We start from the raw sequence: 23,842 nt of genomic DNA, 5'->3' as shown, positions 1-23,842 counted from the left end.
TTCCTAGCGCAGTCCGTGTGCAGTTTATGCAAATTCGATAATAAAAACCAGTGCTCGGGATTAAAATTGATTATTTTAAGTGAAAAAAAACTAGACCAACTCACGATTATCAACCACCTAAGAAAAGGATATGCTGAAAAGATCGAAACTAGTCGGACTAGTCCTGACTTATAATCGTGAGTGAAAAAGTTTCAATAATGCTACCTTCCCAAGACTATTGCGCTAGTACAGTAATATCTGGTTAAAACAGTAAAAAAGGGAGTACTTTGTGAGTCTGGCAAGAAAAAAAACGTTAAAATTAACTTGACAAGTGTTCACGAAGTCGATCTGAACAAAAATCTGTCTCGATTCTATTAGATAATAAACAGTTTTTTTGCATACTGCATACGAACGTCGCATCGGACCATCTTACAACTACTCGTACACCAACATATTCATTCGATGCTACAAACAACAGTTTATCTGACAGAGAGGAGAGAAATCCAATGTTCTTGACTAAACTAAAATCAACTAAACACCAAACTAGCCATCGGCCGAGAATACGAAAGATAACCGTATGCGGCTCTACTATATTAAGTGTGATATAGCCTTGGTATTCTTTTACATAGAAAAGAGAAATAGATTTTAAAGTTATTGTGAACCTGGACATGCATAAATTGCTCGTCAAACATAAAGCCCAGTTTAGACCTGCAAGAAAAATCGTGCAAGTAGCATTAGGTACAATACGATGCTCGATTGACCACTACAATCTTGTTGCTTGACGGCCTCGCAATGTAATGCAACTTGCATGATTTTTCTTGCAGGTCTAAACTGGGCTTTAGAAACAGATTCAAAGACGGGAAAAACCTCCGCGGCTCCGTCATTTCACCTCATTCCTAAGTGTATAGCAATTTAGGAATCATAATCATTTTACTACCACTCTCGGGGCTACACTACTAAATTCACTCTATATTTTGCAACGTGGGCGCCGGGAAAGGAATGCAAAGTGCACTAAATAAAAGCACAAAATAAAGTAGAGAACAGACTCTGATATATGTATACAGAATGAAACCTAAGTATAATGTATAATTAAAAGGATGCATACACCTATACGCACCCTCCGGTATACAGATACAATGAAAAGCAATGCAGCCTCTTGAAACAAATGGCCCGTTTCGGCCACATTGTAGCGGCCGTGATTAACTCGAATGATGATAACGAGCAGACTAGACTAGAAGAGTATGTAGGTTTTAGTCTTAGTCCAGAGAGTGGTAGTAATTATGGGAAGAAAGAGTTTTAAAAAGTACCTGATTGACCAAGATTCGCTCCAAAACACGGGGATAAGACCAAGTAGGTCGATTGACGCCTACGAAAACTCTACATAGCAATTTTCAACGAAATTGTTAGAGCCGTATCGAGATCTACTACTAGGTATACAAGAATTGTTCGTTTAAATGTTTTAGATTAGATAGATAGGTACGAGTATAATTTAGAACTCATTCATAAAACCAAGAAGTTGTTCTCATTCTACAGATGTCACAGGAGCATATTGCAATATCGCAAGGAAGTTTTTGCTATTATACGGAACAGGGTTAAGTTTTTATGGGTGTTTTTCCGATCCTTGGTCGAGAAGTCATGATGTCATCTTCCGATATATTACGCTGGAGGCATTACGTTCCTGTGCGAAACAGAATGTAATATTTATGATACAGCACGATAAATGTTTGCACTAATTATTATCTCCAAGAGATATTGCGCGTACATTTATCTAAATCTGTGTTGACGTACTTTTATCCGATAGAAAATCTTTAGAATTCAAAAAATACTTTCAGGTAAACCACAATCGGTAAAATAAGTAGGTAGATGTGATTTCGGCTATCTATGGGTGCTCAACTATTTTGGCATCCGTGTTTAAGAAGTACCTAATAGTTAGGTACTACGCTTCCACCCAAATTTAATGGTTGCTTGGGCGATAGGTACCTATCTATTATGACTGATCGGAAGTACAATGTGGGCTATCTTTGCTTGTATACCAAAAATAACTGATCTAGTTTAAAAATCGTTAATAGTAAAACAATGTGAAAATTAACGTAGCTGTAGTAACATCGAAGGAATAGTTTATCTTTCATTGCTTTCGAAAATACGACCCAAACAACAAATGGGTTTGATTCATGAAGCATCAGATGCCGTTGAAAAAGTACGGTGAGCAGATTTCACAGTGATCATTACTTTATCCATTTTAGTAGGTATTTCTACAAAAACGTAAAATGGACTAGAAGAGTCACTAATGACTATGAATGACACAATTTCCGGACAGGGGACCGATTTTTGTAACCGCATCTTGAAAATATACCTACTAAATAAGCTATAAAATTACCGTTGACAAAATTTTCGACTAGTTGACCAAAATAATTAGAGGTGTTTTTATCACTCTACCTACTCATATTTCAAACTCAACTACGCTAATTGTCTTTGTGTTCGTTCATTACGTTATTTCTAGACTTAGGACATTGACGTAGTTATAAACAACTTATCAGTTCACCTTGTTGGGGACCTGCCTTTATTGGATTTGTTTTAGAGATTAAACTACTACGATATTTTAAGCCGACGAGGCTAAGCGTTATATCAGTGCTGATTAGGAGAGTGGTTTGTTTAATATGATTATTAGAAAAACATGTGATTTTAGTTAGTTTTACAGACGACTAAAGGTCGGAGCCCGTAGTCATGTCTGTATGAAAGCTGAAGTTTAAAAAACGACTAAAGAGCGAATCTTTGAGCACTTTGGTCACTCTGTTAAACATCATTAGTATTCCACGTGCACAACGGAAAAAACTAGTCGCAAGAATTTTGATCACGCTAAATTTAGTTTAATTAGTCATTTAGTAGTCATTAGTTTAGTTAGTCGCCCGAGTATTTAGAACTAAGTACCTACCTTTCAGGGTCCCAAATACTTATCTCTTCTCAGAAGCTACTGCCACTAGACTGTATCTGTTCACCGTCCTTTACAGTTTTATTAGCTATACTTAATTTGTTAAGACTAGAAGCACTAGAACAATTGTCCGGGGAACTTACACGAAGAAATCAAATTCAAATATATCAGCAATTTTATGATGGCTAGATATTGCATAAATGAGCATTGACGTAATAAGTAATAAAAACAAATAAACTAATTAATACTTTTTTTTCTTAAGCTCCTTTTGGACAGTTGTCATGATGTGGTTGCCAGCTCCCCGAACATTTTTAAGATTAAAATCCCTACCAAATTAATACTCTAATAACTAAATCTAAATACAAAAATAACTTTTTACAATTTTTTAGTAACTAGCTATAGAATACGCAATGACTAGATGCACTCATCCTTTGGTTTTAAAAAAACCGCGACTAGACTAGATAGTTTAATACTAGAAATTATAAATAAAGCGACGCAGTCGGATTCTATCAAACATTTTTATGTACAGCTATGTACAAATCTTGATTATTGGCCCGACCATAAATCTAATATTTACATAAATTAAAATGTATAACCAATTTCAAATTTGTGTTTTGATATAAAAGGTGCTTAAAATATCAAATTCCAATGTCACTTTAATTTACTGTTGAGTTCATAAATATATTATGAGCATTTCATTTTGAAAAATATTAGTAAGTATATACATTTCTCAGTTTTCAGTTGCTTACATATTTTATTAGGCTTGGTCAGATTAATATGAGAATATGACAGTTGATATGTGCACATATTTTCAATTGATATATCTGTTTATACATCTGTATAATATGTGCTTTTTATGTACATTGAATTGAAACCTTGGGTAGGTATGCTCATATATTTATGAACTCGATTTTTCTTTTACAGATCTTTTAGTATCTAGTTTTGTTTTTAATGCAAGAAACCACCGTTGTATTAGAAAGAAGTTTCGGAAATATGTTCTACGTTAAATTTGAAGACTTGTTGCTTTAACTTTTACTCAAAAGTTTTGAACTTTTATACCGTAATACATTAATATACCGTTAGTATTCACATTGTCGAATTCACATTTAAAAAAGTACATTTTCTAGCATTACTAATATTTTACATATGAATTTATATTTATTGGAGACTGGCCAATGACAAGACTACATGCAGCGTATTACTTCACTGCTATCCAAAACAATCAAAATATCTTTTTACTGAAGAATATTTTTACAAAGAAGTGAGATTTTTGAACAATAAAACTTGCTAATCGCAAAATGTGTATAGCAAACAGGTGCATAGTAACGCACATAACATATGTATCTTAGGGAAGAGTAGATCATAAGTTTTTGCAAAATGATCCCTTGTATCAAATCGTAGCATAGCACAGCAGTTAATGTTAATAAGCCAACTTGTAATTTGTCCAGCCAAAGAACTTAGTCTATGTCCATGACGAGCTCGGGCTACCTCAACACATCACTTGTCACGAAGCACGAGAACTCGTCATCACTTATGTCTCAGAATTTGAGCATGATGGTATCATCCTGTATCACGCCCTTGCCGCAGCCGTCGCTAGGGAACGCGCTGGGCGCGGGCTGGGCTCATGTACACAAACCAGAGTTATCTACAAGAGATCGCGCCAACACATCAGCAGCCGCGATGTCACTGACCTTCCCCTCGAAGTGTCCTCGGACGTGGAACATAAACTCCGCTTTGCCGGCGAACTCTTGTCTACACATCAAGCACAAGTGGTGTGCGTGCGTATGTTGCCGTTCTGGGGCGTAGTGTGTATGTCCGTGAGTGAAGTAAGCACCACCGTTCGCGGTTTCGTTGACCACGGTAGCGGTGGATACTGAGGCTGTTGCGATGCCGTGCCCGTTCAGTATCTGCTGGTTCTGGTTGTGATGATGAAGCAGCTGTAGCTTCTCTTGGTTGGATAAGTGGACTTTTTCTTGTTGCTGTAATGGCAAAATTATGATGTTAGTTCGATGAAATAATCGCAAACTATTTTACATAATATTTCGCAAGGGGTTAAAAACACCTGGCATTCCAGTCTAGTATGAACAATTTGCCACTGCTCAGATAGACCTTGAGAACGTTAACTACGATGGAGTCAATTTCTCTTTGGGTGGCAAACGAGGAAGTGGTCAAGTAATAGTATCGAAAATACAAACTGAAACATAGATGCACAGAAAAACCAAAAAAAGAGACCAGCGCTGGGAAGTTGTTTAGAGTTGGAATAAAAAAAAATACAAAAAGACTCCAAAAACCAATCTTCAAGTAATAGTAATTAAGCAGCGCCACCCATGGATACCAGCAATGCTAGAGCATTGCACATGGTTGGAAGTCTAGAAGACTAAGATAGAATACCTCATGCGCCCGTAATTTCACCAGCTGTCTTACTGGACGGCCGGATAGTCAAGTAGTTAGAGGATCTGACTATTAATACGAATGTTTACGGTCGAGTCTTGGATATTTAAGATATATTTAAGTATGTATTTATTAGCATTTAGCAGTTTTTACTCCCCATGTCAAAATACAGCAGCGCTAGTACCGTTACTAGGCGATAGGATCAGCAATTAAGGTGGTGGTAACTATCTGGTCGAATGTTTCACAAGCTCCTACAACTTTATCCTTCAGGATAATAGAGGTTCATATAGAAATTTTCTCAAATTCCTACGGAATAGAAAACTATCCAGTTTTTTACTCTTTCAAGACAGCAAAGCACTGGGATAGGTAAAGCGAATTCTATAACAAAGTGAAATGTATCTATTTCTCTGTGTTACTGCCACATCAGCATTCACTCTTCACTGAACACAGAACACGATCCGTACCGTAACACAGACCTGATGCGTCGCCTGCTGCATCTTATCTTGCAGCAACTTGGTATCTGGCAGGTGGGACTTGGCGTGGGCGCTCCACTCCTCCCTGGTCGCAAACAGTCTGCCGCAAAGCTCACAAGACCAGGATACCACCATGCCAGCCGTCGCCGCTGCCACTGCTGCTGTCGCACTCGTATGGACCAGGTTTGTGTTCTGGAGATGACAATGTTAGATATAAGTAAATATTTTCAGTGACCAGAATTCATAGACATTGTCAAGCTGATAGATATATCATCTTATTGAACTTAACTCTAATTCATCATCATCAATTATTGTCATTTATCAGCAGAAACAAGCTCCGATACCCATTCGTATCGTAAAAGAAATAAAGCAGGCTATGTATTTAGGTTAACGAGTGCTATAGTGATATTTTTTGTGCGAAATTATTAGCACTCGAACATGTTTTCATAATTTTTGCCATTCAGACTTTTCATAAATGACGTAAAACATTTATATAAAAAGCATGCAAATCAAAGATCACCAAAACCATGCATTTGATTTGTTTTTTTTTTTTGATTTTGTAATATTCAGTGAAATTTACCGTGAAATTGTGCCCAGGTACTTGGCACACCTGAATTGACTGTTGGTGCGTGTGTTGTTGTTGTTGCTGTTGTTGTTGCTGCTGCTGTTGCTGTTGTTGTTGTTGTTGCTGCTGTTGTTGCTGTTGCTGCTGAGCGGCAGCCGCTATTTCTGCCTGACTCGGCTTTGTGTCCTCTTGTTTTGTTAGTTGTGGTTTAACGTCGTCGAGTTTTAATGCTGAAAGTAATAACAGAATTTAAATTTGAATTTAAATGTGGCTCATAAACAACTGAGTAAACATTTGTAATCTTAGCGAAGTTCTATTTCTAGATTCATGTATTTTAATCGATTTCGTAAGTAGGGTGGCTTACGTGGTATGGAGATGGTTCGTTTTCCCAAAGGCGCTATATTCGAGGGTGTTATATGTTTTAGCTTATTCATATGAAGCACCAGTTTATCCCGTCGTGCAAACGCTTTGTTGCAAACCTCACAAACGTATGGTTTCTCTCCTGAAAAAAAAGTAATCAAAAATGTTATGTACCTAATTATATTGTATGTAATTTTACATCTAATAGAAAAAAAATCTTTACAATTGGAGAAATTAAGTGTATGTGGGTAAATGCTCCATTTTATTTTCACAAACTTGTTCATACTGCCGTTCATTTGCCCGCAGCTTTGTCTGCCAAGAATTCTTTTATCGCTATGCCGCGGGAACTATGCAAATTTCCGGGATAAAAACTATGTTATGTCCTTCTCAGGGTCCCAAATTTTCCTCATACCAAAGTTCATCTAATTCCGGTTGATAGTGGCATTAAAATAATCACTGATATAAACTAAAAGTTTTCGGCAAAAAAGATATATAAAAAGTGCGCTTACCAGTATGTATTCTCATGTGGATCGTCAATTTATCCTTACGCGCTAGACCTTTCCCGCAAACGGTGCATTCAAACGCTTTGCTACCTGAAACAACTACTTTTGATAAAAAAACAGCTAACCCTTCACAATCAGAGGCTACTTTAGAAACTGAGTAAAAAATATTATTATCAATACCTTCATTCGTAGAACTGGTGGGTTTGATAGCTGGGTGTTTTCTTACAGATGAGCCTTGCAAAGCTTTCAGTCTGGTCCCAGGGTGCATTGACCCTCCTTCAGCATACGGCTCCGTGAATGGGATCAAATTCGGCCTGGGAATGTTGTTTGTTACTTCTGGCGACCTGGTACCGATATTTTAACGATGTTACTTTACTTGGAACTTAAAAAAACACCTGAATATTTATCGTATTTTGTAATTATGTTTTAAAGAATGCGATTGATGGCGTATATAATACCTTATTTGTAGCACACATTTAAAATAAAGGCATTTGCGTTTAAATCACGCAGGAGTTTCAGCTTAACTAGGATAAACGCTCGGCTCATCGGATCAAAAATCCTCAAGATTATACTGAGCACTGAGTCGTTTCTTTATGGTCAAAAATCTCACCAATTTCCGAGGCTCTGCAGCACTCGAACGCCTCCTTCAAAGCCCATGCCGACGTCATCAGGTACCGTGAAGGTGCTATCGGGTCCGCCAGTGCTTGAACTGACTTGCGGCACTTTGATGGGAGAGTTGATGGTGGCGTAGTGATGCTGGGTCGAGCTGACGGTGGGTGGGGACGGGTGACCTTGGTGCGCGCTGGCGTTATTCTGAGCTTGTTGGGTGGCCAACAGTTGGTAGAAAAACAAATGAATAAGTATGGTGCTGTTTGCAAATAAGGGCGAAGGAGGTGTAGATAGAGATACACAAAAGATTTCGTGTAATTGGTTGAATAAGGTAAAATCAGGATGTACATTTTCTAAGTAAGACGAAAACGGTGGCTCAAATAAAGCTGCTTTTCCACCAATAATGTGCGAGGATGTGTTGCAAAGAATGTGTTTTTCATTAACCAATAGAAACATTTCATTTACTTCACCTCGCTCCGCTCAGCTGTTTCCACCAGAGATGTGCGAGGCTTTATAACAACTTATAACGTATTATAACGAATTATATTAGACTTCGCAAGTTTTAAAGCTGTGTATTTCATTCTTCCAAAAATTTGGCTTGCTGGTAGAAACTAGCCATCGAACAATAGGGCTCTTCCATGACTGAATTCGTATATGAGAACTAGCTAAGTCCGACCTTAGGCTTTAATATATTATCCTAAGTTATAAGAAGAAATTATATTTTAAGTGGTTATACTTAAAATAATTTCAGGACTGACCATTGATCGTACTTTTTTTTGTCGTTAACTTCAGCAATCAAGGCATATATAATAATATTGAACTTTTTGTCAAACTTAAAACCTAAAATTGCTAAAAGTGGCTCCAAAGTGGTAACGTTTCGTGTGCTCTGCCTACCCCATTTGGGAATACAGGCGTGATGTTTGTGTGTGTGTTGAACTTGGCTCTGTTTCCCATTTATGTTTCGATGAGATTTACTTTACTAGCACTCACTTGCATTTCTTGATGATGACGTGAAGCATTATTTGTATTGTTAGTTTGTTGTTGCTGATGTTGCTGTTGTTGTTGCTGCTGCTGTTGTTGTTGTTGCTGTTGCTGTTGTTGTTGTTGTTGCTGCTGCTGTTGCTGCTGTTGTTGTTTGATGAGTTCAAACTTTTCCTTTTACAAAACATAAGAAGTTATTACTACCTTTTAATAGTCGTCTCCCAATGCCTTCGTTTGTTTCTCTCATAGTAAGATGATTGGTTCTGATGATTGATTTGAATGAATTTACCGTGCAGCAATGCTTTTATGGGTGCATGTTTGTTGAAGTCAAATCTAAAGATGAATTTCAAAGAAGTTTCTTTCTTAAACAACTGATCAATAAGAATTATTTTAAACCAATAACTTTTAGTTTATTAAATATTATGCTCTTACTTGTTGTTGTTGTTGCTGCTGTTGTTGTTGTTGTTGTTGTTGCTGCTGCTGCTGCTGTTGTTGTTGTTGTTGTTGTGCTGCTGTTGTTGCTGCTGCTGTTGTTGTTGCTGTTGTTGCTGCTGTTGTTGCTGCTGCTGTTGTTGTTGTTGTTCCCGTCTTGCAGCGGCCGCGGCTTGCGCCATGTGTTGTTGCACGGCCACGTGCGCTTCTAGATACGCGGTCTTCTGCGCTTCCGTCATTTTATCCATGTTTACCGTACCGTCCTGTTGGAAAAATCATTTTTACTTCTCATAAGCTTCTCATACTCGTAAAGTTCATGTTTATGCTGGATCTAGGCGACATAAAATTACTTTTTATGCTCTAGTGCATAAAGTAAAATCTTCGTCTAAGACCAAGGCAATCAGGTGTAAACAGCCACAAGCAAAGAAGTTTCTACATATTTATATCAAACTAAAAATCAATCAAATCAATCAAATAGATCAATAAAAATATAATTATAATTGTAATACGTGAACAATAAAAGGTAGGTACATAGTAAGGGAACAATTTTTTCCAATGTTGCTATTTCATTTCCTCGCCATCGAAGTGAAAGCAGAGTGTAAAACTTCATTAAACCCATTTTCCCCTCGACGTGTCTATCCACCCTCGCTGTACCGGCTCGGGTGGCTATATGAACGTCTTCGGAAAAATGGCTCGTTTTATGCTCTCGTTGTACAATTTACTATTGATATTTTTTCTTTCACCAAACAAGGGGCTGACTGCGAACAGGAATAAAATGATGCCAGTTAAGAAGTTGATTGAGTTTTCATTTGTCAGCAAATGGACTGAGGATCGTGATCAATTTAATTTAATTTTGATCTTCATTTTCTATTATGATTCTTGCAGTCTTCCTGATAATATAAAAGCACTCTAGCTTCTGTAGTTTTTTCAACCCACAGATCTAATAATAAGAGGAATAAATAACACTTCAGGAAAAAAGCTCAATCTAAAGGTCAATATAATGGGTTATTGCAGATATGGTGTTGAAAAATGATTAATGTTTCATTGGCGAGTACAGTTATTTGTAGGTACGAAGAAACATATGCTCATTGACAGTGGAAGAGGCGAAAACAGTAACTATCGATTGTGGAAAGAATACACAAAATAACGTATCTAAGTATTACTCTTTTATTACTTCTATAGTTGTATCAGCGGCTTATTCAGTCAAAAAAATAATTACCGCGTCACACGGCGTATTTTTTAAAGTGCAGGCGAGACACGTTTCATGAATCCACGGCGCCGCAAATCCTCAAAAAGGTGATACAACAGTGATTGAATCTTGTTTGAGGCTCGTTCACATCGCATCGGCTGCGTGTAAAAAACACTCTGATACCCACTACTTACCCTTTTTACCTAGCCATGACCGTAACAAAAAAGATTTTTCTTCCAATCATTACAAAACATTCGCTAAGTCTGCCGAGGGTGGCACGCTCACCCCGGCGACAGTGCCGCCCTCGCTGTCATTCCATTACACCCTATGCTTGCTTAATTGCCCAAATTCGACACGGGTTCAATGACCTGCGGGATGCTTCTGGACAACCTGATTTGGTTAATTTTTAAATGCAGCCAGTTGTGCAATTATTTTTCGTCTTGGGTCAACAATCTCAAAAACTTTCAAATTGAGCTTTTGTACCTTTACACGTTCAACACATTTTTGTGGTTTATATTTTGGAAAGCTGTTGTGTGCTTAACGACACGCCTAGGAGTTTTTATTAAAATGTCCCTAAATTAAAAAATAATTACAAACTACTGCGGAGGAATCTTTTGTAGACGATGTAGAGGTAATTTTTAGTAGAATCCCGGAATTTCAATTTAACTGCGGAATTTAATGATTTACACGTGCGAAGCGAATGTTCATTCTTCTAAATAAGTCAACTTCTATGCATGCCATACAGGTAGGCCGGCAAAACTCAAAAAGTATCGAATTTAACTAAATTCCGTATCGCCGTTCATTGTTTGAATATCCTAGTCCCCTAAAGATAAGGGACGTTCCCTAACGAGGGTGGAGGGAGCGTTATCATGCACTGATTAAAAGCAAACTCAAGGGCCCAGCCTGAGGGCCCAGCGCTGGGGTAAGGGGTACCTATGCAAAGTACGCGAGTGCATTGTATTTGACTACTCGCAAGTAAAGTCATTGTCATCTCGGGAATAAGACATGTTATGATATTTTTAACCGACTTCAAAAAAGGAGGAGGTTCTATGTTCCAATGTTTGTATTTTTTTTATGTATGTTCACCGATTACTCAGTCAATTGTTGACCGATTTTCAAAATTCTTTTTTTATTCGAAAGAGTACTCTTCTGATGATGGGATCCTAGGGAAATCGAGAGCAAACCTCGAATTTTATAAGCAAACCTATGATGATTTTGGCATTTTGAGCATTAAGATAAGCATTTAAATTCAGAAAGTATCATTTAGTAAACTGTACCTGATGAAGAAGACCGTAGATGACCAATGGAACTCGTCAAAGCTAAGTAATGCTCGCTCGTCATGAGGCGAACCGAAACGATCATGATTAATATACCTAAAGAAGCGACTAAGAAGAAGCTTTAAGTTAATGATTCTTTCGAACTGATCTGATGGTGAAGCCGGAAGGTATAGGCAACTTGTTAACAAAAAAGTAAAACCGACTCCAAAAAAATAACAAAATAACTAAATACGGAACCGACTACAAAACCCTTTTCTAGGTACCTAGTTACTAGCTCGAAGTCGGTGACTCAGCACGAGCCAGCAGGAGTGAAACAATAGTCGTCTACCTCACCTACATACTATGGGTTGAGTCGGTTTTAGTTTTTTGTTAAATATTTTCTTTATTTCTCACTTTTATTCACATGTTATTGATTTAGAAAAAATATAAGAATTGTTCAAATAAATAAATAAATAAATATCACGGGACAATTCACACCAATTGACCTAGTCCCAAAGTAAGCTTAGCAAAGCTTGTGTTATGGGTACCTACTAAGCAACGGATAAATATAATTATATAGATAGATACATAGTTAAATACATATTAAACACCCAAGACCCGAGAACAAACATTCGTTGGTAAATGTCCTTGTTTTTGACATGATGAAATACTTAATCGATTACACACTGCTATCTCCTTTATTGCTAAGTAGCTTTTGCCCGCTGCTTCGCTCGTGTTAAATTTGGGGTAACATACTTTTACTTTCTGCGATCCTTTTTTCGTGATTGATTTTTCGGAGGATTACATGGAAATACAAATACAGAAAGACGTTGTTTTGCACAGATGGTGCAAATTTTGAAATTCAAAAATAAACCTACGTCATAATTCGTACCAACTTTGAAACCACGGAACAGAAAAAACTAGTTTGAAACCCTGTTTCGCTGATTCGGGGCTAGAATTTTTGAAAAAGTTAAAGTATTACGCGTTTCTATTTCCCGCGATTTCATACACGATATAGGATTATATCCCGAGAAATTGTTAAGCTCCCGCGGGACCTGAATTACTGTTATGATCTATTTTAATATTCTTAATTTTCGATGTAAAAAAATAGTCTATGTCAATCAGGGATAGTGTAGCTTTCTATTTGGTAAAATAATTATTTAAATCAGCTCGGTAGTTTCAGAGATTATACTTTGAAGCGAAAATATAAATCCCATTTATTCCCTATCCCGTGGGAGTTTTGATAAATCATGAAAATTATTTTTAGCTGTTACTTGCAAATTTTAGCTGTTACATGAAAATTATTTTTAGCTGTTACTTCAAATTGTTTTTAGCTGTAACAATTGAGGAACATATAAGTATTCCAAATTTCAAGTTTCTAGGCCCAGCGGTTTGGGCTGTGCGTTGATCTATAAGTCAGTCAGCCAGTCAGTTTCTTCTTTTATACATTTAGATGACGTATATTACAGGTAAGGCAATAATTATAATCTACTAGCTGTTACCCGCGGCTTCGCCCCTATTTTTTATTGTTTCACACAAACCATGTCCTGACATTATTCCTGATATAGTCCTGACATTGTTGTTATTATCGAATTTAGTGCCGTCGCGTTCGTTCGGAAGTTATGCGCTTACATACATTTCGGTGATTCATTTTTATTTATATAGAAGATTTATAATAATATAGATAGATAATGAATTAAGCAGGCTTTAGTCGATCAAAACTTAATATTGAATATTTACTGCAGTTTCAAGTTATCAAGACAAAAGTTGAGAACCCTTTTGTATAACTGTACGCATTTTTTAAAAATAAATATATGGACTTGATATTAGTCGGTGGAAGTCATGAGCATGGCACCGAACGTGGATACGAGTAAATAGTGAGTAAGTTAGAGGAGCGATCAGTGAAGTAATAAATAAATATGGTAGAGTGCTTTAATATAGCTAGTTATATATATTATAAGATCTATCAACACTTTCGGAAAGACCTATTGTCAATAATAACTCGTCAAAAAGAAACTTGGCAGTTGTCATATTTAACGTCAAAAAAACTGACAATTACGAAGGTAATAAATAAAGCTGACGTTTAATTTTTGCCCTTTATTGTCGCTTCTTACCCCGTAATTCCACATATCGAAGAAAGAATCGATTTGCATCATGATGATGTAAATAATACGAGATACACTGCACTAATTACAACTAAAACAATATCACAAACAACAAAACCATTGTTTGCATATTAATTAACTATCAAATTAATTTAACCGCTTAATTGACAAAGCTACCAGGTTGTCAGAAACACTTAGCAAGCAGTACACGACTTGCGCTGTTACGTCACGCATACAGAATGAAAGTACCAGGGGGTGCGAAATTGCAAAGAGTTCTCGAGACGTCTTGACGCGGCCGGCCCTATGCACTCGGTGTCGACGGTGCATCGATTGACTTTCCCCTTCGAGACGCACACCTCAATCAGGAAATCCTATTCCTCTATACCCTGTCAAATTGGCTAAACTGCCCTTGGATAAATTAATAAGTGAAAAGCTAAACTAAACTAAACAAGGAGTTAAATAAGCAGCAGTTTGTGTCTTTTTCACCTTGAAATCATTATGTTTTTAGTAGGTAGCAAGGCTTCTGAACCGAACCGATTACTAGCATTTAGAAGAGTTCTTTGATATAAGTAAAGCCTGGTGAGTAATCTGTCCTGTCTGCCATTAATTTGCAATAACTTCGTGGCGGGTGCGTACCTATCTAGTAGCATAATTTTTAAAAGTCATAAAATAATGATTGTCATAATTTTTGTTAGTCATATTTTTTTTCCGCCTAAACCGTAAATTTTTCAGAAATGTTTAATGGCCATCATGTGGAATTCTAAAGGTACGTTAAGTTAGGTTAGTTTTAAATTAATTCTGAACAATTAATGTATTCAGAGAAAAAAGAGTTATGACAAACATTACATTAGTACCTATGACTTTCAACAATTATGCGAGTCGACATGGACCCCTTCAAGTAGAAATAGAAAAAACATAAGAGACACGAGCGAAGCGGAGAGTCAGATAATAGATAGTAAAATTACGCCGGCACGTGAGGAGTTGTTTGCTCTCTAGACCAGAAATGCATCTGCAATCCCTGCAGGGCTACTACGAAACCCGAAACTCGAAGTTTGTATCGCAGCGTCCCTCTCGCTCTCGTATTAAATAGTATAAGTGTCAGAGGGACCGCACGACACGAACTTCGAGTGGAGTTTCGTAGTAGTCCTGCTGGATCTTGGTGTCCACTAGTGATGGCGCTAACTTTATATAAAGGTACTGATACATGCGAAGAAGTAACTTGTTCGTATGCCGCTTACATAGAGACCTTATAGATACTTAATTGGCCTAGGTGCCGAAGTTGTTGAACTAGCGAGAAGCATGTAGGTAGGTAATACAAGGTGAAGTTTAAACGTGAAACAAAATTAGTGTTTCTAGGTTGATACTATTAACAGGTTCCCTGTCCCGCAGCAATGTGCAGCGTTCTTTTGACACGTCCCCATAGTAGGTAATGATAAAGTAATTTTAATTGGTTATCTAGATGTGGTTCAAGAATAAAAATGATTATCCCATCCCACTAATATTATAAATACGAAAGCTTGTAAGTCTGTTTGTTTGTTACTTCATTACGTCTAAACCACTGAACCGATTTAGATGAAATTCGGTATACAGATAGTTTGCGTCCCGGGAAGGACATAGGATAGTTTTTATCCCGGAACATTGCATAGTTCCTGAGGGATAGTAAAAACCGAATTCTACACGGACGGAGTAGCGGGTAACGGCCAGTAATATAATCTCAACTCATCCCAGCCTATATACGTCTCACTGCTGGGCACAGGCCTCCTCTCGGAATGAGATAGTAAGTAAAAATAATAAATAATAAATACGTTATAAAAATTATTGTTTACTGCATTATTTACATCACTTTTCATGAGGCACATGCCTCATGGAAAGTGGACAGGGAACCTGTTAAATTGTTCATGCGATTAATTGATTTTAATAAAAAGTAAAAGCAGTAAAAAGAATGATAGTGACGTAAGTCAAGTTTTTGTGAAAAAAAAGTTATTACGGGGACGAGCTTGGCAGGAGCATCAGAATTCATATACGAACTTATTGCATTCCCACCGACATTACATCCAGGGTATACGTTCGAGTGATTGATTTATTATTTATTTATTTATTGACATGCTCAAGTCCCACACACTGCCAACTGCCACTGTCAAATGTTGCCAGTTTATTACGAATGTATTGTAAACTTTCATCCTTTTTATACGTACTGAACTTCAGACACAATCTTTCTCTTTTTTTTACAAGCTATTATTTAACTTGCCGTGTTCAATCTTGGAAGTCGAGTTCAACCCACTTTCAGTAATCGCATTGCCTTGGAATTTGTTAGCCATATCATACTATTAGGTATGCCGGATGTGAATACAAGTATAGCCAATAAAAAATGAGGAGTGGACCTATAGTCGTCTACCTGATGGGCTTCTATCACTCCTCCTGGCTCGTGCTGAGGCACCGACTACAAACTGGTACCTAGATTAAGGTCAAACAAAAAAAGGTATTATTTTTTGCTTTTCAGTTTTTCGGCGGTTCAATTTTTTTGTTATTTTTTTTTTTTTATACTTTTTTCCTCACCCTTGGGGTGTTTTTTTCCTAAATGTATATAATACCAACTTCAAGGTATACCCTATCTAATAAAAAAAGAATTATGAAAATCAGACTACTCTGTAAAAAGTTATGCCTGGTCATACAGTACAATCAGCGACTGAACAATCAATCATCCCCTGTTTTCCTACCCTTAGGGTAGGAATATTTTTTCCAAATTGAAATGGGACCACTCTCGGGGTATACCCTTTCCAATAAAAAAAGAATCATCAAAATCGAACTACTCTGTAAAAAGTTATGCGTATACATAAAAAATTACACATTTACACTGCCGGCAATTCTAAAATTGACAGTACCGAGTGAAGTTGTCAGCAAATCTTATTTTAATATTCTTTAAAATGTATAGTACACCTATTTTTATTTGAATGTAAAAATTCATTGTTTAAAGAAAACCAACGAATTTGTAGGATAGGATATTATGAGTATTAGGATAATCGATGTTATCCATTACGATTACACCAGTATACTTTTAATGCCGGACGCACTGCATAGAACATGCCTCAATCTGCGTCACTCCATGTTGTGATAAACTAATGCCCTATAGTAATTTTTATTCATGTGCATAAATATATTGACTGAAAATCCTATAGGTAAAAAGCGAGAGCTGCATTCGGATAATCCCAAACATTTCACTTCTATTTTTAGCAGTATGTGATGAGTGGGGACTCAGTTCGTAGGCGGGGGGCGTAGTAGGAATATCCTTCACCCGCTGGGTCAGGGTTAACTGTGCCCCCAGCTCGTGCCACCTTCCACCGACGACCTTGGGCCTGTGCGTTAATGCACCCTTAATGGGGGGCTTGCACTCGTGACTCGGAAGGGGGGTTCCATGTGTTGTGGGGTAGAGGTTTCGAATTAGGGGCTTTAAGCGGAGTGCTAAAACAATTCAAGGCGTCTGTAGTTTTATGAATAAAGTTGATGGTTGATATTGACGAACGGCGGCGAGACAGATGCAGCGTCGATCCATACGAGTAAAACAAAACGCCTCGGACATGCGTAGCCAACAACCAAATTTCCAAGTGCTTTACTGCGCACCGAACACCGGTGACAGTCTTATAACTATCGCATTAAAGCGGATAATGCATTGCCTTACAGAACGAGTGTTTTTGCTACAATTTTCGAACGTAATGTAACAGGATTGGGTTTGAACTTCAGTGGCGTTGGCTTAGATGGAAATTGAGTTGCTTGTGAGCCTTTTGTGTGTTTGAATAGGGTTGAGATTGTGTTGTAGTTGTTGTGGGAGGTGGGTGTTGGGTCGATATGGCCCGGGCCGCGCCGATCAATAGAGGAGAGCGCCCCACCCTGCCGGCTGCACCGCGTGCCTTCACAGCGACCCTCGCCTCTTCGACACCGCAGATTCGAAAACAATGACCCGCGCTTGCAGTTCAATGCAACTGACAAGGAGTTTGAGCATAGGGTTACCAGGTAGAAAATTTAAAAACCTAAAGAAAAATCTTGATGACCTTCAAGAAATCCTGAGAACTTGTCGCAATAGCAGATTTTTTTCACAAACATTAATAATTTTGTGCTCGATTCTGGGGTGTCAGACGCAGGCATGTTGCTTGCCGGCTTGATTTTTAAATAAGTGTCTTTATGAAAAAAAACACTGTTTCGTACCTTTTATAATAAAAAGATCTAAAAAATGTACTCCGTTTTATTGAAAATCCTGAAAAACCTGAGGTTTACAAAATCTGGTCGTAGTCCTAGAAAAGATCAGGACAAATGAACTAAAGTAACCCTAATTGGGCTTGATCTGAGGTAGGAATTCTGCACGCGTGACATTGGATGACATGTTTCAATCCAGAATGACCTACGCTTGCAGTTCAAAGCAACTGACGGGCAACGTAAAGGAGGAGTGCACGCCGTACCTACTTTTGTATCCATGGTGTACCATCTTTCCTATCTTGGGGCCTATGTCCAACAGTAGACGTCCTACGGCTGATATGATGATGATGATGATGATCTTTCCTATAAGGGCACACGGGGCCCGTGCCCAACGCTCCCGAAATTCAGTCATACTCTTTTAAAATAATTTGATGAATAGTCTTTGTTGCGAATTAAATTCATATTAATGGCGGTCTCATCATAAATTTTCTCACAGGGGACGGAAGAGCTGGCAGCTTCCTCGCACAACGTATCAGCAATATTGCTATACAGCGAGGAAATGCTGCTAGCATCTTTGGGTCCATGCCGCGGAGGGGAAACTTTTTTTTTTTAGTTATACTTAAATAAAAAATGTATTATTATATGTTAGTCAATAACTGATTAAGGATAAAATTTATTTAAGAATATAGACTAATAGAAAATACAATCATATACCTAAGATTATTATATTGTTTATTTGATTTGATGTAAAAACCTTGTGCTATCGATTACAAAGCTATTGGAACAGATACGTTAGATCGATGGCGATAATCGTAAACATTATCATCAAATAAATTGTTATATCGCATGATGTTAGATTAGACATAGGAACTTACTGTCGGGGGAATTCGTAATCGATTAAAATCATCATTATTAGAATCGATTTTTTCTTATTTATATTATGTTTGGTTTCCACGGAGCCATCCATAAGGACGACGACTTAAGAGGAACGTTTCAGGGAGGAAAAAGTGCAAAATTGTGTGGGAAAGGGGGAGGGTCTACAAATCCGTTACTTTTATCAATTCACTTCTTGACGAGAACAAATAACAAATCAAAGAAAAATAAAACCGGAGCTTGGGGACCTGAACCCTAGTTCTTTGCATTGCTAGCCATCATCTCGAGCGAGTAAGTACCTACCCACATTATGCAATAGTTAAAATATACGTATTTATTATCTTTAAGCATAGGTAAGAATCTAAAACTTCGTCAATAAGTCCTACCAAATAAAATGATAGATTGTGCAACAAGCGTATAAAACGCACCATTTTACCCGTGACTTTATTGATAGTTAAGTCGAGGGTGAAACGAGGTTTACAAAATTATGAACGAGTGAATTTAGTACCTACGAACTTGACGAACATGAGAAGTGAAACTTAAACTCCAATTCAATAGAATCTGACAATCCTGTAGACACTTCCAGCCTACTAATATAAACACCGGGCTGCCTAAGGCTTTGTGATGTGACTATTATTCTTTTTTGATTCCTTTTACATGATAATTGCAACAATAGGGACATATATAATCAAGTGTGCCCACGATAGGGTGTCTTAAATATGTAGAAAATTGACAGATTCTATTGAATTGTACTTTATACATATACCTGCTTATTGCGAAAATTCTGCTAATGGTTGACCTTCTTTCTGGGATTTTCTCCCATTAATACAAATATACCTAATATCTAGGACAAGGGTAATTAAATAGGCTCAGTCATCCGCAACTCTCCATTTATATTGCCCAAATACAAAGGATACGCAAATGAGTGTTTGAGTCCTTGAGTGCCAAATCTCCCAGCTTTGTTCTCGTTTAATTTTCGCATCTATTGTTGCGAGAAACACGTAAATCATACCTAATATGTTTCGCTTAAAACTAATTGAATGATAAGTAAATGAAACAACACCATTATTGTTGGCGGGTTAAAGCATTGGAAAAGGAATAACCTAACTAGAGGAATTATTGTCACCCCTCTTTTTGCTTCGGGGGTTAAAAACTGACAAGGGGCCGTCCAGAAAATACGTCACACAAATATTGACCATTCCATACCATAGGTTATGTCTACCGAGAATATTCACTCTACAGCACTTCATGCCACACTGGTCGTCTCTTACCTGGAAGTTGATGGTGGAAGTGACAATGCGCATGGACTCTGCGTAGTTCCGCAATACGCTGTCGGTGCTGAGACAGCTCTGCCGCCAGTCGTACAGCTGTTCCAGCCGCGTCACGCATCGCTCGCAGATCTTCTTTGGAAGGAAGTCGTCCTTAGATATCTGCTGGAGATATAAAACGTCATTAGGATATTATATTACAGTCAAGGAAACTGAATCACGTCCAGGGTGGAACCTGTAGTCATCAATTTCGCTACCTATGATTCTTTGGCTGTATGGAAATGACAATATGACATCAGTAGCACAAAGGGTCCACTCTGGTATAGGTGCTTAGTTTCTACGGCAGGCGAAAAAACGGACTATGGCGTAACCTTTCGCGTGTATCTTTCTCTCAATGTCATTTTATAACAGGATACAACAGGTTTATATGTTACCTAAGCGCAAATGGTATAGAAGTGCATTGAATGTATTCGCCATTGTAGGTACATTTTTATGCCTGCCGTAGAAACAACCTATACGCGATTCAGTTTCTTTGAATGTACAGTCGTCATCACTAACGGAGCTGCCTTAATCATTACTTCGGCCTGGAAAAGTCCTACTGTAGGGCACAGGCCACCTCTCTGAATAAGCGGGCTTGGGTCGTAGTTCCCACGCGGGCATAATGTGGATTTGGATTTATGCACAATTTTGAATTTCTTCGTAGGTTCGTTTAGTTCCTCAAGATTCAGCGTGATGGTCATGGTAAAATTCAAACGTTAACAAAAATATGAACATAAATTCCGGGAAATTCAGAGGTGCTCGTAGCTTTAACTCATGAGTGCTCGTAGCTCACTGCCATTTACTCGAGAGGCTACACGAGTACAATATTAACTCCAATGAAATTAGTAGACGAATACTTATGTAAATAAGTAAAAGCTTGTAAAATAAAAATATCCTGCGCAGCCTACTTTTAAAAAATTCACACACCTAAGTTACGTATTTTTACAAGCTTTTCTTTAGCTTGCCCTGTTGTTGTTGTGTCTTTATTTATTTAAGTATTTGTTTGTTTGTTTGGGTCAAATCTTGAAAGCTAAATTTGACCCACTTCTAGTGATCCGATCGACTTGAAATTTGGCATACTTAAGTAAATTTGCTGACAGACAATACAACAATCTGGTAGTGATATCTTGGTGGTCCTGCCAGGATTGCCTCCGCAGGGGGGAACTCTTCAATAGTTAATAGTACCGACTTGAAATTTGGTACGAATATGTAGTTTAGATGGCAATGCAAGTACAGTCAACAAAAAGTACAGTCAGCAAAAAATATTATATTATTAATTAATTATTAACAATAACTTATTTATTTATTATGTGTGTGTTTATTGTATGATAAGTTTTTTCAAGTTTTTCACAGTACCAAAGGATTGCAGACATGAGTACCTAAGCACATATTTGATATTTTAGATATAATGGCTAGTACATTTATGCTTTTCTGAGGAAAAGGGCTAATCTTTGAGCAGACAGATGAACAACGAAGTGATTCTAAATAGGTTCCTATTCTCCTTAAGACAGACTTTCTAGAAATTTTTAACAGAAACTGACCTTTATAGGTATAGCACGGAAATTATTCAAGGTTACAGGGGTAAAATTTTCAATTCCGATATATGTTAATTTTACCAAATTTCTCAAACAAATGTGTCTAATAATTTTGTGCATCCAAAGTTATGTAAATACGTGGTTATTACCTACATTAAAAATTACCTTTGAATTAACATACGTAATAGGTAGAACAATTAAAGTACTTAATTAGGAGTAGGTAGACTTTAATTTTAATAAAGTAACTTACTTGCAACAATAACCCTGTCGTTTCCAGCGTACCCATATTGTATTTTAATAATAAAGTTGCGGTGACATAATTCTAACACGTTAACTGTCATATTACACAACTATTCCTCGATAATAATCTTTTTGGTGACTACACCAGCTGCTAACAATTGTCCCTAATAATATAAATTAATTTCGTGTCCATTTACCCCAAAACGATATCTATAGACAAACTAGGGGATTAGTGTCACGTGTCGCGGTACGAGATATCGCTCGAAACTGACCCAGTTCAAATAGTCCGGGGGTGAATGACCGACAGTGAAAATCCACACAAAACAAAGTATAAAGAAATTAAAAAAATATTTTCTGAATAAGTTTTAAATTTATGTTTGGAGTACAAGTGAACCCCTTCAAGTGTATCTTTCGTAACTTTCCTGTTCAATGAGTAACAAAATTCTCGAGGGAGAAGGAGCGATACTGACATCAAAAAAAAAATATAGCTTTTTATCATTACAACATCATCGTCATTTCATGTTAGTAAATCTAATGTGGATTCCTTTTTTTGGTGTTAAAGCGTTATTTAAACATTGTTTCGCGGTATCAATTGAATAAGACAATAAAGGAAACGTCAATACAGCCTCTTAAAATAAATCTCAAGGTTCAACAGGTATCGTGAGCAGTGTACCATTGTTGTGGTCGTAGCGCGTAGCACGCATGCGCTACGCAGCTACGACGGAGGCCGCGTAGCATCGACGTCGCTGCATTTTACCCACAATGTTTACACTTTATTTGTAAAATTAGAACTTCTTTCCAACAATAATATAGATAATAATTGCTTAGGTGTGTAGAGAAGTAAGTGAGACGCATATAGGGTGGTTGGGATAACGAATATGTACTCAACTCACCATAGTGGGTAGACACGTCCGCAATTTGAATAGGATCTGCCTCTGCTCAGATTCCTTGTCGAAGATATGGAGCCGCGGTCCACTCTTGAGCGAGCACAGCCGGCAGAGGTCCGTGAACGCCGTGAAGTTGAGGTCCTCAGGTTCCGTCATAGCGAAGCACCTGATGAGCAGGTCTAGGAGGCAGGAGTTGTCCATGTATACGGCGGTGAGTTACGGGTGGCGGGAGATCAGATCATGTCGCAGGGAGGCGTCAGGCCACCGTGTGCTCCGGGGGGGCACTGGCTCGGCGCGGCCCCTGCCCCCCGGGCCCGGGCCGCCCCCCGCCCCCACGCCGTCGCACGCAGCCCCCGCGAGGGTGGCAGGAAAATGCGTGCCAGTTTTCCTATTGCGAATGCAATTGACGATTGTAGCAATCGATTGATTGTTTAATTGTTTGGTTGTTAATATTTTGAGGTGGGATAGCGTCTTGTCCGTTATACAGACTGATGAGACGTATATTATCTTTGTCTGTACTTTTATTATGATTATTTACTATGAAGTTATAAAACAAATAGTACTTGATTTGTATAGCTTGGGTTATGAGACGTAATAGCGTAGAGTCATGATGCTATTACAATCGATTAAAGGTCGCGGGTGAACAAAGTAATTGTTTTAGTTCGACAATTGAAGATAGTTTATAAATATGTGTATTTGTTTTCTGTATCGCTTACTATGTCTGGTGTACAATAAAGAGTCTTTGTATTGTATTGTATTGTATTGTATTGTAAAATAAATGAAATCGTATACACATATGTATGTATGGAAACTCTTCATTGTATACAATAGTAAACAAACACTACCTTAGGTACCCTTATATACCTTTTGGTCAAAGTTTTATATCACAGGCAAGGAGAGTTTATATTTATTTCTATTTATTTACATATAGTGGTTATTACACACACACACTCACACACGTTATGTTGGTGTGTCTAGTGTTTTGATTAGCAATTATTTTGAAGTATTTAGCTGTTGCGAATTAGAGCGTTTTCAGATTA

General features: G+C 37.6%; 2 protein-coding genes across 3 annotated transcripts in view; one reads left to right on the top strand and one right to left on the bottom strand.

Moving 5' to 3' along the window:
- Window positions 1-99: 99 nt before the first annotated feature.
- On the bottom strand, window positions 100-23,003 carry LOC141432161 (uncharacterized). The gene is given in 12 exon segments (XM_074093620.1): window positions 100-4,887; window positions 5,776-5,964; window positions 6,353-6,567; window positions 6,702-6,839; window positions 7,207-7,290; window positions 7,381-7,544; window positions 7,811-8,013; window positions 8,800-8,964; window positions 9,223-9,309; window positions 9,312-9,485; window positions 20,105-20,266; window positions 22,809-23,003. Coding segments are annotated over 12 exon segments (2,133 nt in total). The 3' UTR covers window positions 100-4,530.
- LOC141432162 (nucleoside diphosphate kinase homolog 5-like) overlaps window positions 22,922-23,842 on the top strand; it is a 12,924-nt gene continuing 12,003 nt past the window's right edge. The window contains exon 1 of one of the 2 annotated variants that reach the window (XM_074093624.1): window positions 22,922-23,013. Coding sequence is in view for 1 of the 2 variants with exons in the window: in XM_074093623.1 (XP_073949724.1) it covers window positions 22,972-23,013 (42 nt within the window). In the remaining variant the exon portion in view is untranslated. The remainder of the gene's footprint in view (window positions 23,014-23,842) is intronic. The other variant, XM_074093623.1, reaches the window with a different exon arrangement.

Source organism: Choristoneura fumiferana, chromosome 10 (assembly GCF_025370935.1).
Source record: "Choristoneura fumiferana chromosome 10, NRCan_CFum_1, whole genome shotgun sequence".
NCBI lineage: Eukaryota > Metazoa > Arthropoda > Insecta > Lepidoptera > Tortricidae > Choristoneura > Choristoneura fumiferana.
This window is presented reverse-complemented; position numbering and strand designations above follow the sequence as displayed.